The 14,999-nt window shown below is 41.2% G+C and overlaps 1 protein-coding gene across 3 annotated transcripts in view; it reads right to left on the bottom strand.

The window, feature by feature from the left end:
* The window catches only part of LRRK1 (leucine rich repeat kinase 1), a 147,831-nt gene that overhangs the window by 77,131 nt on the left and 55,701 nt on the right, over positions 1-14,999 (bottom strand). For all 3 annotated transcript variants that reach the window (XM_033188820.1, XM_033188819.1, XM_033188822.1), the window contains 3 exons: positions 5,804-5,975; positions 724-903; positions 138-286 (listed from right to left, as the gene is read on the bottom strand). In XM_033188820.1, the coding sequence (XP_033044711.1) occupies positions 138-286; positions 724-903; positions 5,804-5,975 (501 nt within the window). The remainder of the gene's footprint in view (positions 1-137; positions 287-723; positions 904-5,803; positions 5,976-14,999) is intronic.

Below are 14,999 nucleotides of genomic sequence, written 5' to 3' on the forward strand. Positions count from 1 at the left end.
CTATGCTCTTGGGCTTCTCAGTCTCCAGAACTGTAAGCCAAATATATTTCTGTTTATTATAAATTATCCAGTCGGTGGGATTCTGTTACAGCAATAGAAAAGGAACTAAACACACTCCACAGGCAGTGACTACTCACTGTTTTTCCCGGATAACTGCTGGGCAAGGCACTGGCTTCAATGAAATACTTTCTCAGCAGATGTTTGCTGGGGTCAGGACTATCCAGTAAGATGTAGGAACAGAAATAGGCCCCATGCCGAAGCAGGAATATTGCAATGTCTTCATTCCCTAAAGGAACAAAACCAGAAAGCTAAAGGCATGCAGGTACAGAAAGTGTCATAGTTGTTGGAAGGGCAGACTGATATGTGGAATGGAAACTGAAAAGGTATTTGTGCTGGTTGGACTTCTCTATTTACTTCCCTTGATGCATGAAGTTCCTGTTAGTAGGAGAATTTCTGTGGGATTTTGCCCCTTGGAGTGCCTCATACAACAGTCCCATTAGACACAGTCAGTCTCTGTCACTGAAATCCCCTTGTGGGGGCAAGTAAGGGGAAAATGAGGAAGGGTGCAGATATTTTGAAAAAGAAACACAGAACAGGAATTGCAAAAGTCTCCTTACAGAGGTAATTTGAGAGCCAAGAGTGAGAATAAAGACACAGTCCCACATCTGGAGGCTGAGATGGTTTGCATGGTCAGGGTTGACTCAGGGTAGTGGGGAAACCCACCTGACTTGATGGCCGCATACAGGGGCAAGCGCACGATGACCGGGAACTCATTCTTCCTGACAGCGTAGCTCTCTGGGTCAGCCCCATGTGTCAGGACCAGGAGCTTCACAACCCCCAGGTGCCCTTGTTGGCAAGCTAAGGCCAGCATCCAGTTCAGCAGCCGCTGAGGACTGCAGGGACCTGGAAGGAGATGGCAGGACAAAGGGAAAGTGCCACTGAAGGGTGCTGCTTGCTCCCACTCTGCTCTTCCTTTAGATCATTAGTAACAATGGACTGACCAAATAAAATGTGGTACATTTGCACCATGGAATACTATACAGCCATAAAAAAGAATGAGATCATGTCCTTTGCAGCAACATGGATGGAGCTGGAGGTGATCATCCTATGTGAACTAACACAGGAACAGAAAACCAAATATTGCATGTTATCACTTATAAGGGGGAGCTAAACATTGAATGAACATGGACACAAAGAAGGGAACAACAGACACTGGGGACTACTTGAGGGTGGAGGGAGGAAAAAGGGTGAAGATTAAAAAACTACCTATTGGGTACTATGCTTATTACCCAGGTGACAAAATAATCTGCATACCAAACCCCAGCAACATGCAATTTACCCATGTAACAAACCTGCACATGTACCCCTGAACCTAAAGTAAAAGTTAAAAAAAAAAATCCAACTTCCCTGTTTCCAGCTGAAAGTTGCTTCTGTTGAGTTGATAGTGTTTTCTGGAATAACTCCTCTGAATTGCATATGACATTTACACACATCATTCCCCCACCTGCTTGTCAGAAAATGCCAAGCAATAAAATGTAGGATTAAAAATGGCATATCCAGCTTGATCTTAGCCAAATAAAAAATGAATGTGTGGAAATAAGACTAGAAAGAACTACCCCAGTGTTGTGGTATTATCTCTGGGCTCTCCCCTGCCCTCACCCCTCCCCTAGAGTAACATTACATGCAGGAGTATGAACTCTGGAGACAGGCATTTTAGAGTTAAAATAATTTAGCTATGTAATTTTGGACACATTTCTTAATCTCTCTCTCAGTTTGGCTGTTGGTAAAGTCAGAATAAAAATACTCATCCTCCCAAGTTTAATATGAGGACTACATCACAAAATGTGTGTCAAGTGCCTGGATAATAAATCCTAACTCATTATGTTGTATCATTGTATTATTAGAGTACTAACACTTTCCCACATTTTAAAATTATCTATAATATACATATATTACTTTCACGAATAATAATAATAAAAGCTTTGGTGAAAGAAATGGATCTGTCAGGCCTAAAACTGAGAATTTCTCCCCAATAGAACTGCCTACTTAATTCCAGGATGAAATAACACTTAGCACATTGAATTAACAGGGACAGTGTGGGCTGAAATGTTACAATATCTTCAAGTTCAAAATAGTGCAATATCTTTTGGGTCTAGTTGCCATGGAAAAATGACCTCATCTTCTGCATGGACACTTCCCACATGCATCATAACACTGTCTCATTTCCAGAGGCACATAGTCCTAGGGATCAAAGTGCTCCCAAGTGAGGAGAGAGTGACCCTCTCCTTCACGACAGGACATTGATCAGGAAAGCAGGGTCAGGACGGCCCTGTTATTCACCAAATAAAGCATGTAGCATAGGACTGAGGCTGGAGCCAGTGCCAAGTAAATATCCCTTCTTCTCCCTCTACTGTTAATCAGAATTAATGATTTGCAGGTATGTTAACAGAAAATAAGTGACCCCTAATTCACTTACACAAGAATATCTAGGTAAGAGAAACACAGTAACAATGCTAGTAACTTCTGTTGAGATGTGGATGTGCCAGTCTTTGGAGGCAGGCATTGTATTTCAGGACCACGATTTTAAGGTGAGGAAACCAAAGCTCAGAGAGGTTTGGAAATGTAGGAGATTGGTCAGAGTGGTGGGAAAAACTACAGTGAAAGGATGCAAACCTTCTGAAAGTTCAGAAGGTTCTGCAGAGCCCTGGGGGAGAATAGCTGAAGGCAGAGGGCAAGGAGTGTAGGGAAATGTATCTTAAACAGGCTTATTTACTTATGGTGACCAGGAACTGACCTTTGATCATCTGCTGACTTGACGTTCCCTGAAACGGGAACAATAAATGTTAATTACTTACAGGTTGTGTTCGCTCTAGGTTTTCGGCATTGTGCCTGCATTGAATAAAAGCAAGCATCTCTAGCTTCTCCAGGCTGCTCTCTGGCCACTAGAGCCAGGCAGTCACCCAGCTGCTCTTACACTGTATACCTGTATCTGAGTACTCATTTCATCCATCAGCCAGGGTCTGTGGGACACAGCCAGCAGGGAAACTTCCTGAAGGTCCCATAGTTAGTAAATAACAAGGTCAAGACTTAAACATTGCTTTGTCTAAAATCAAAGGGTGCTCTCTTAACCACACAAAACCCCTACAGGTATTATCTACAGCCTAAGGCCAATGACATTCAGAGGAGCCCCTCTTCCTTCCTGCTCAGCTTCAGAGACCAGGAATCACATAACAACGTGCTTCAAAGAATAAATCCCATCAACCTCTCATCCCTCTTCTTCTCAAACCCTCCTTTGTTCTCTAGCTGCTGCTTGTTTTTTGCTTTTTTGTTTGAGAGAGGGTCTCCTTCTATCTCAGCCTGGAGTACAGTAATGTGATCCTAGCTGACTGCAGCCTCGGACTCCTGGGCTCAAGTCATTCTCCCACTTCAGCCTCCCGAGTACCTGGGAATATAGGCATGTGCCACCATGCCTGGTTAATTAAAATTTTTTTTTGTAGAGACAGGGTCTCACTATGTTACTCAGGCTGGTCATGAACTCCTGGGCTCAAGTGATCTTCTTGCCTTGACCTCCCAATGTGTTGGGATTACAGGCATGAGCCACCATGTCCGGCCTGTCTTAACTTACTCCTGACCATGGCTGACTTCCCTTCCAGCTTGGGAACTCCTTTGGAGGAAGTACAGGGATGGTACACACTGTTTTTCGCATCTCTGCACTTTCTGCAAAGTCCACCACAATGGTCTGAAATCCTTCAGTCCTCAGCAGCTCTGCTCAGAGTTGAGCTGAAGACAGGATGCTCCTGGGAGCAGTTGAAAACCAAGATGAGGTTCAGCCACACTTCCTGTTCTGCAAAAGCAGGCAACCCAAGTCCTTCCCTCACTTGTCTGCCAAGTAAACTCCTATTCACTCTGCAAAGCCCAGGTCAGATGTCAGCCTCCCTTGGGAGACCCCATCCTGCATCCAGACAAACCTGCCCCCTGGTGTGTGCTCCCAGACCTCTGCATAAAAATATTTCAACCTCAGCATAATTACATTGCACAACGTTACTCCTTTCTGCCTTAATTTCCCCTGCTTGGCCAGGAGGTACTAAAAGGCTGGGAAAATCTTTAAAAAAATTCTCTGTGTCTCTCAAGTTCTACAAAGTGCTCAGCACTTGGCAGTATTCAATAAATATTAGCTAACATTAGGTGACTGAGTCAGCTGGCGTAGACTCTTCAGGGCTAGAACAGAGCTAATCTTGGGGCTCCCTGAAAAGAGGCAGGTCAGCCTTTGGCTCCTTAGGGGCACCCGAGCTCCTCTCTGCCCTCCTATGTCTTGTCTTAGTCTGCTTCTCATGGGCCCTAAAATTGCCCTGATTTCTGCCCATAACGTCATTCTGCCTTCAGACACATGAGGGGAACACCAGCTTGGAACCAGCTCTGAGCACAGATCTATCAAAGCACACAGCTGGAAACTCTCAAACAGGCTGCTATATAAGGGGTGAGGCCCAATGCAGAATGAAAAGAATGGGGCCTCTTGTTTAAAAATCATGGAACATTTTAAGATAGTGAGTACACAGTATTAAACAAAACATGGGCCCTTCTAGGTGCAAGGCCCTGGGGGACTGCATGTTCTCCCACCCAAGAGGTGGGCCCTGGCTCCCAAGCAAAATCCTAACTCCCAAAGACCACTGCTAGGGTGTGCCTCAACCTATAACTGTAGCGATGCCTGCCTAGACTGGTGCAGTGTTTCTGAGCTAAGACCATCACGGGAAATTACAGGAAGCCAGGACATCTTGAGTTCACCAGAGACAAAAATAGTTCCTACAAAAGCAACATAGTGTGGTACAGAAATACAATGGAATATTATGCAGCTATCAAGTCACAAAAAGGCATGGAGAAACCTTAAATGCATATTGCTATGGGAAAGAAGTGAGTTTGAAATTGCTACATACTGTGGGATTCCAACTAAAGCGATGTTCTGGAAAAGGCAAAGATACTAAAAAAGATCGGTAGTGGCCAGGGGCCAGGGGAGGGAGGGAGGGATGGGGCCAGGGGAGGGGTGGAGCACAGAGGATTTTTAGGGCAGTGAAACTGTTCTGTGTAATACTGTACTGACGGATACGTGTCATTATCCATTTGTCAAAACCGATGGGACGTACAACAGCAAGAATGAATTGCAAAGTAAGCAATGGACTTTAGTTAGTAAGAAGGTATCAATATTAGCTGATCAATTGTCGCAAATGTACCACACTAATGCAAAACAGAGTTATAGGGAAAACCGTGTGGAGGGGGTATGGTGGAGCTCACTTCTCTGAGCTTTGGTTTCCTCATCTGAAAACCATGGCCCTGAAATATAGCACCTGCCTCCTAAGACTGATGCATCCCCATCTCAATACAAGTTACTAGCATGATTACTCTGTCTCTCTTACCTAGACATTCTTGTGTAAGTGAATTAGGGATCACCTGTTTTCTGTTAACATACCTTCAAATCATTAATTCTGGAACTCTGTACACTCCAATCAATTTTTTCCATAAATCTAAAACTTCTCTAAAAAGACCAAGGTTTATTAATTATTTTTTTAAAAAGCAATGTTAATTACATTCTTTATGAAATATGGTGTTTGAGACTTTCTCTTATGAGTTCATGGGAGTGAGAGGTGGGATGTGGCTAGCAGGCAAGCTTCTCTTTGTTTGGGTGTCAGTGGCCTGCCCTGGATTTCTTGATCTCATTATTGGTGAAAGCATGAAGAAGTAAACATTTTGGGGTGATGCCTAAGAAGAGGTGCCCTGAGACATGGTTAAGAGCTCGTGCCCTGTGATTTACCTGGTAAGGACTCAAGCAATTCCTGCACAATGGCCGTGTGCCCAAAATACGCTGCTACCACAGCTGGGTTGTCATCCATGGGCTCGGTGGGCAGCTCCACCAATCTCTCGCTGAGTAGATAGCGGACCATCTCCAGATCCCCATAGGCCGCTGGGATGCTCAGAAGCTGGCCCTGGCCAAAACAGAACAGGGCTTCAGTGAGATTGGCTCTATTAGGAACTGCCAAGAGAACTGATGTTAAACGCTTCACCAGCTCCCAGGGCAGGGCTGGAGTTGTGTTGTCCAGAATGGCAGCACCTGCCAAGTGTGACTGGGCAGCACTTGAAATGTGGCTCCTCAGAAGTAAGAGGTGGAGAGTATAAAATCACATGTGAATTCAAAGACCTAGTACAGAAAGGGTAAGCTAGCTCATCAATAATTTATGTAGATTACATGTTGAAACAATGATTTTAATATATTCATGTTAAATAAAATAATATTAACATTTTATTTGTTTGTTTCTGTTTGCTCCTTTTTTTTTTTTGACAGGGTCTCTCTCTGTTACCCAGGCTTGTTCACTGCAGCCTTGACCTCCCAGACTAAAGTGATCCTCCTGCCTCAGCTTCCTGAGTAGCTGGGACTGCAGCCACGACATCGGCTAATTTTTTTTTTTTTTTTTGTAGAGACCAGATCTTGCTATGTTGCTAGGGCTGGTCTCGACCTTCTGGGCTCAAGTGATCCTCCAACCAGAGTACCTGAGATTATAGGTGTGTGCTTGTTTACTGCTTTAATGTGGCTACTAGAAAATATGATATTACACATGTGGCTCGCATTTGCTGCTCTCGACTACCCGCTTCATGAGGAAGGGGATGGTGCACATAGCCCCTTCTGGCATAGAGCCAGAGCTCAGTAACCACTTGGGACATGTTGAGTCAGTCCTGGGAAGAGGGAAGGCAACCAGGCCCTCGGAGGAACCATTCTGCATTTTATTCATAAATGGAATGTGACAGACCAGGGGACTTCACAGATCTGAATCCAGGGACAAAGATCCTCCAGCAGCATGCAGAGGGACTCTTGACTTGGCGGCCCAGAGGAAGGAAAGGATACAGTAGAAACTGGACCCAAACCTGAGTTCCTGCTCATTTCCAGTCCTTCTGGTACGTAAAGGTCCTATGAGGCGGGCCATGTATTAATACATCAAGAATGTGGAGGTTCAGAGAGGTTTCAGAGCTTGCTCAAGACCACATAGCTAGTAAGTGGCTATCATAAACCAGTGTAAAAGCGGTCTTGACTTATCACGAGCTCTCTGGATCAGAGAAAAGGATGCTCAGATGGTTGCTAGATTGGCATGTTAAGTGTTTGATTGCATTTCTGAAATGTCAAGTCCTTTGGCATCTGGCTGCCTCCTATGGGCTTGAACATCAGTGTGTTCAAGCGGGTAGATGGGGAGTCCCTATTGGAATGGGATGACCGGTGCCTCCATCAACACTTACTGAGGATCTACTGTGTGTGAGAGGTGAGACTGGGCACTGAGGATGTCAGGGGCCATTTCTGGTCTCCACAGATTTACAATTAATTTGAGGAGAGCATATGCATAAACAGCCCCCAACAAGCACATTTGACTTACTGAATAGTTTATAACACAAGTGTGTTTGGAGATCATTTTAGGTGAGTTGGGTAGGAATGGGTAAATGGAGCCCTCAGGAAAGGGAATGGACATTTATCAAAGCTCTCATCACGTACCAGATTCTGGACTGAGTACTTTATTCACATGGCTACATTCAATCCTCCCAACAGTCATGCCAGGAATGTGACTGTATTTCTATGTTACAGAAGAGTAAATAAAAGCTTGCCCATGGTTAGGGAGTTTATCATTAGCAGAACTGCTCAGGGTTTGAACTGGGGTGTCTAGCTGTAAAGCCTAAGAGTCTCTGTTGCATCCAAGACTTCCTGGAAACATGGGACTTGGAGGAAGGCTCAGGTTCTGTAAGTGGAGTGAATGGGCTGGCAGTGGGAGCTATGCGTGACAAGTGAGGATAGGAACAGTCTAAGGGGCTGGGATCAGGTGAAGGACAGTAGACTCATATATTCAACACGATCAGAAAAGAAAAGCCCACCTACCTGCCACTCTGCCCAGGGTGAGGCCCAGTAGCCCTGTCATTCCAGGAAAGCATTTGCATTATGGAGAAAAGCCACAGTGATTGATTAAATGCTTCACTGCACACAATTAACAGCTGTCTAGACTAGGTCGGTTAGAGGCTTAAAAGCCCCATCCTCTAGCAGTGGTAAGTGATGTCATAGGAGCCATCCCAAGGCCAAGAGGGACCCAGACAGTGGGAAAGGTCAAAGCTGGCTTTCTGGCTGGAGTCTCCATAGTGAATATTTTAAAAAATTCAAACAGCACAGAAGAGTATAAAGCAAGAAGTAGGCATCTCTCTATGTCTTTACCTCCCAATTGTCCTCTGCAAAGGACACCTTCCAGAACATATTTATTTATAGTACTCACAGGTAATCTCATGTACAACTGAATGCTTTTTTCACTTAATTCATTATGACCTTTTAATCATCAGTATAACACACCTGCACACCTGCAGAGAAGTGCAAATATTTTAAGTGTTCAGTTTCATGCAAGGTATTTGAATACACCCATGTAACTGGCCTCAGTCCAAAGACCAGGACATCACCTGTGCCCAGAAGCCCCCTTTGTTCCTTCTAGTCACTGCCCTATGGTGAGGAGCCACTATACTGACTTCTAACATCATAGATTAGCTATTGCCAGTTTTTAAGTGCTGTGAAAGTGGAATTATACTTCACTTTTTTTTTTTAACTTTTTGCTTTGAAATAATCAGAGATTCATGGGAAGTTACAAAGATGGTACTGAGAGGACCCTAGTATCCTTCATCCAGTTTCCCCCAATGGCAACATCTTACATCATTGTAGCAAGATACTTGACGTTAGTACAATGTGTGTATATGTTCTGCATTTTGTCACACGTGTAGACTTGAGTAGCCACCACCACAATCAAGATACAAACCTGTTCCATCACCACAAAGTTCTCTGTCATGCCACGTACCCATGGTAGTCTCACTTATCCTCTTCCTCTTCACCATCTCTAACCCCTGACAAACACTAATCTCTTTCCACCTCTATAATTTTGTCATTTTGAGAATGTTACATAAATGGAATCATAGAGAATATGATCTTTTGAGATTGGCTTTTTTTTTTTTTAACTCAGCATAATGTCCTGAGATCCATCCGAGTTGTTGCATGTTTCAGGAGAGTGCCTTTGTGTAGCTTAGTAGTACTCCATGTATGTTTAAGTATTCACTTACTGAGAGTCTTTGGTTGTATCCAGTTTTGGGTCGTTACAAATAAAGTTTGTATGAAACATCGTGAGCAAGTTTTTGTGTGCGTGGAAGTTTCCTCTCTCTAGATTAAATGTTCTGGAGTTCAATTGCTGGTTCATAAGTGTACTTTTAGTTTTTTAAAGAAACTGACAAACTATTTGCCAGCATGATTGTACCATGTTACATTGTTGGTGGTAACACATTAGAGATACCCCTTCTCTGCATCCCAATCCGAATTTGGTACTGTCACTGTTTTTTATTTTTGCTGTTCATAAAGCTGTGTAATGACATCTTATCATTGCTCTAATTTTTATTTTCCTAATGGCTAATGATGTTGGACATCTTTTCATGTGCTTATTTGACATCTATGTGTCTTCCTCAGTGAAATGTCTCTTCACATATCTCATAAATTTTCTATTTGGATTGTTTGCTTTTTAATGTTGAGTTTTGAGAGTTCTTTATATATTCTAGCTATGAGTCCTTTGTCAGATAAGTGATTTGTAAATATTTCTCTCAGTCTGTAGTTTGTTTTTTTAGAATCACTGTCTTAGATATTTCTCAGAGAAAAGTTTTTACTCTTGGTGAGGTCCAGTTTACCAATTTTTGTTTCATAAATCATTTCTTTTATGGATTTTCTGTATAGATTGTCATGTTATCTACAAATAGAGATAGTTTATTTCTTTCATATCTGTGTGCCTTTTATTTCATTTCCTTGCCTTCTTGCATTGGCTAGAATTTCCAGCAATATATTAAATATATTGAATAGTATTTTTTAAATTCAATGATATTATAGTTGCTCTTGAGTAGAACTTGCAGCATTATATTGAGTGGACATTCTTGCCTCGTTCCTGATCTTAGGGGAAAACAGTCTTCAACATCAAGAATGATGTTAGTTGTAGGTTTTTGTCAATATTCTTTATCCAACTGAGAAATTTCCCTCCTATTCTTAATTTTCTAAGAGTTTTTGAGAAACATGGTATTAAATTTTGTCAATTTTTTTCTGTATCAATTGATATGATAAGGTAACTTTTCTTTTTTTAGTTTATTAGTAAAGAGGATTACATTGATTGATGATTGAAACTGAACCAACTTTGCATCTCTGGAATAAACTCCACTTGGTCATGGCTTATAATTCCTTTTAAATGTAGCAGAATTGTACTTGGTAATATTTTGTGAAGAATTTTTGCATCCACATTCATAATGGGCATTGGTCCATACTTTTTTTTAACACTGTCTTTGGTTTTGGTGTCAGGGTAATACAGCCTTGATGAAAGTGTTAAAAAATGTTCCCTGTTCTATTGTCTAGAAGAGACTATGTAGAATTGGTATTAATTCTTTAAATGTTAGGTAGAATTATCCAGTGAAGTCATCTGGATCTGTAAATTTATTTTGGGGGGAAGTTTAAAATTATGAATTGAATTTTCTTAATAGTTAAAAGGTTATTCAAATTATGTATTTCCTATTAAGTTGTGGTAATTTCTACTTTTCAAGGATTTGTCCATTTCATCTAAGTTATACAATGTATGTGTTTAGAGCTATTCATAATGTCCCCTTATTATCTTTTTGATATCTGCAGGATTTGTAATGATGTTCTGTGTTTCTCTTCTGATGTTGGTGATTTTTGTCTTTTGGATTGTTTTTCCCCTAAAGGCAATGTTTCTCTTTGACTACCTTCAAGGTTTTATTTTGTTTCATCTTTAGTTTTAATAAGCTTGACTATGATGCACTTGGAATGGATTTCTCTGGGTATGTCCTGTTTGTTTTCAACTTCTTGAATCTGAGCATTTATGTCCTCTGCCAGTTTGAGAAGTTTTCAGCCATTGTCTCTTTGAGTTCTCCTTCAGTCTTGCCTTCTGTCTACTCTCCTGGGATTCTGATGACATGAATGTTAGATCTTCTGTTAAAATCCTCACATGTCCATGAGGCTCTGTTCATTTTTTTCAGTCTATTTTCTTTTGTTCTGGCTTTTTTTCCAGAGTGGGTAATTTTTACTTTTCTGCCATCTCCCTGATTATTCCCCTGTCCTCTCTTCTCCATTCTACAGTTGAACCCATTCATTGAGTTTTTTTTTTTTTTTTTTTAATTTCAGGTATTGTACTTTTAAGTTCTAAAATTTTCATTTGGCTCTCCTTGTGTCTTTTATTTCTTTGCTGAAACTTTCTATTATTCCATTTGTTTCAAGTGTATTTATAATTGCCCACAGAAGCATTTTTATGATGACTGCCTTAAAATCCTTGTTAGATAATTCTAACGTTGGAGTCATCCTGCTCCTGGCCTCTCTTGGTCATCTTGTCTGAGTTTGCCATCTTTCTGGTTCTTGGTAATTATAAGTAATTTTTTTTATGGCCTGGATATTCAGGGCATTATGTTTTAAGACTCTGGATCTTACTTCAGTCTTGTGTTTTGGCAGGCCTCCTCTGATGCCGCTCTGGTGGGTAAACAGGGATGCCCCCTCAGTGCTGCCTGGTGGGGTGGAAATCCGGGCGCTATACTTATAATCAGTTGACCCCCAGTAAGCAGGGGCTCCTTGTTATTGCTGGGCAGAGTTGGGACTTGAGATTCTCCTCCAGGCCTGCTTCAATTCTACCCTAGTTAGATGGGGAACGCATGTCTCATTACTGCCAGGCTGGGTGGGGACAGAAGTCCAGGTTCCCCACATGCTGTCCACTGATGGTGATGGGGGGATGTTGTCACCACCTGCTGGGGATTAGCACCCCAGCTCCTCACAGCCTTCTCTGACACCCTGGGGTAGGGATGATTGAGGTGCCTGTTACAGCTTGGCAAGGGTGGAACTCTAAGCTCTCCACCTGGCCTTTGCTGGTGAGAGGTAGGGCTGGGCTGCAAGTATATTTCTGCAGTGTTTGGCTGAAGGGGGTTTGGTGATTGCCTATAAGTTTCCTGCCTGGCTTTGCTGTGCCTTTCCTGGTGCTTTGGTTAGAGAGAGCAGGCTTTCCTTGGATTTTTTTTTTTTTTTCTCTGTGCCAGTTTGTGTTTCTGGATTGCCAACTTCCTCAGTATCTGGTTTGGGACGTATGAGATAAAAATAAAACCCAAAAACGTACTACTGTGATTTCCTCTAGTACTGAGACCACCAGCTAGTCTGCCTTCTTTTCTCCACCTTTTAGAATCCTACGTTTGTTTTACATGTAACATCTAGAGCTTTAGTGCACTTAGTGAGAAGAAGAGGGCAAAGTAAACAACCTCCATGTTCCCTCCATCTTCCCAGAAGCAGAAGTTCTGCACATATTACATTAAGTTACACTGGAGTTCTTTCCAAAACAGCTGCTAGAGATTATTTTGTCCTTTTGGAGTGCTGTGTGGTATTCTAGGACCTGGACAGACTGAGATTTTGTAGCAGCCTTCTCCTGTGGATGGAACTGTTAGGCGGTTTTCAAGGTTGTGCTATCTTAAACACAACTTGAGTGAACATCCTTACACATACACCTTGGTAATTTTTTTTCAAGTAAATGTGTAGGGGTAAGTTCCTAGCAGTAGTTTTGCTGGGTCAAAGATGATGAAATTTGAAAATTTGATAAGCATTTTCAGATGGCCTTCCAAAGAGGCTGCACACATTCTTAGTATATTCCTAGTAGCATTGAATAAATGTTGTGTGTAGGTTCCCATAGCCTTCCTTCTGATTTTTATCAAACTTTAAGGTGTCAATCTGATTAGCTTAAAAATGTTGTTTCATTTTTGTTTAATTTACCTTTCTATAAACTTTAAGAAAGTTGAATAACTTTACATATGTGTACCATCCATCTGAATAGCGTTCAGGTGTGTGTGTGTCTATTTGCCTATTCATATCCTTAGTCATTTTCATTCCAGGTACTGTTCTCACCTACTCTTGGTATTGAGGTTGTGTTAGCTTCATCAAAGGAACAGGGGAGGGGAGTGTACCCTCTTTTTCTATTTTCTGGACAAGTGATTATATTATTTGGTAGAACACACCAGTAAAACCATGTAGACCTAGAATTTATTTTGTCAGAAGGTTTTACATGATTGATTTATTTCCTTCATGGTTGAAAGACTATTCATGCTTTCTGTTTCTTTTTAAAGTTAAATTTTTATTTTTATTTGTTCATTTCATCTAAATTTTTGAGTGTTTTTACATAAACTTGCTCATAATACATTCTGTTATTATGTTTTTAATGCTTGTATAAACTGTCGTGAAGGTCTCTTTTATATTCCTGATTTATCTATTTCTTCTTTTTCATCTTTTACTCTCACTAGAGATTTTCCATTTTATTAATCTCTTCAAAGAACCAATTTTTGATTTGGTGGTCATTTCTACTTCTTTCTACTTTGCTTTCTATTTCAAAATTTTCAAATTATTTTTACAATTTCATGCCTTCTACTTTCTTTACCTTTATTTTGCTACTTTCATGTCCTGTTGTCCTTTTGAAAATTATATTATTATTTCATATTGACTTAAAAAAGCTCTTTGTCAATGAAGGATATTAGCCATATACCTTCTCCTTTTGCATCAATCCTTGACTCTTAATTATGGTATTTTTTTGAGCTACAATTTTACATTTTTATGAAAACGCAGATATATCCATCCTTTTCCTCACTGTCTTCTTAAAGTCCAATCAGCTGGGATTTCATCAGTGCTGTATTCAGCGGAGAGGCAGCTTTCTAGGAACCTTTTCGATTTTGAATTGCCACTGTCCATGATGCTACAGAAAAGAGACCCACACCCAGGACTCTGTTTTCCTTTATTCAAATATTGGCAAGAGTGCCCTTTCCCAAATTATGATGCCACTCTCTTTAACAGCTTTTCTACCCTCAGGATGAAATCACATCCCCCTTGGCTCTTGGGCCCCTCCATGATCATCTTCCCCCATCAGCATCTCCTGCTGCTGCCACATCCCTGAATCTGCACAGCTCTGAAATGAGCCACTATCTCTGGCTGCTTGGCCACTTGGCAGGGATACCAGGCTGTTTGCTGCACAGCTCTTCCCTGTTTGAGGCCACTGGTGTCCACCCGAAGAGCCCACAGCTCTGACCTGCTCATGTGCACAGCGCAGCTCTCCCTGTGCAGAAGAATGGTCCTTTGCTATATCCACCATGAATTCCTAATCAGAGGGATTTCAAATGCCTTCCTTCTGCTTAACAATTCCCAAGCATGCTGTACTGCCCCTCTCCCAATCTCTTACACTTCTGAGAACAGGTTGGAGTTTTAGGAATTGAATGAATTCTAACTATCAATTAAATGGAGACATGTTAAACCTGTCCTAATCAAAGTAATGCAAATAAAACATCCTTAAGGTGTTTTCATGATAATAGCCAATAAGAAGCTCCCACAAGGGCAAAAAACGTGGTAAGGGCCCACTCCAATTGTTGCTCGCAGGGTTAATCTGTAGAAGATTTTTGGAAAACAGCTTGGCATGATTCCAAAACTTTAAAAGTCCTCATATCCACATTCTCAATCCTTGCACATCTATGCTAAGAAAATAACATTACAATAAGAAAAGAATTCGGCAAAAACATTCAATAGAGCATCATTTATATTAGTAAGAAATGAGAAGCAATCCACATATCCAACCAAGATAAATAGCCAGGTGAACACATTCCCTGTAGATGGAATGTCATGTATCCATTGAAGGAGACGCCTATAAGGAATTTTTAATCATCTGGAAAATTATTAAAATAATATTATAAAAGTACAAGCAGCAGCTGCATAACCATATATGCAATCTGGCGGCATCTATATTAGAAACAACAACAACAACAACAATGTATGCTCAGATCGGCAGGCTGGAAGAAAATACAGCAAAACCGTTAAGTGGGTTTTAGGGTGTATTAGAAATTTGATTACTTTTTTGTCCTGTTTTTCCTACTTTTATATATTTTCTACATTTTATTTTTCC

This window comes from Trachypithecus francoisi, unplaced genomic scaffold (assembly GCF_009764315.1).
Source record: "Trachypithecus francoisi isolate TF-2019V2 unplaced genomic scaffold, Tfra_2.0 Lachesis_group3, whole genome shotgun sequence".
Lineage (NCBI taxonomy): Eukaryota > Metazoa > Chordata > Mammalia > Primates > Cercopithecidae > Trachypithecus > Trachypithecus francoisi.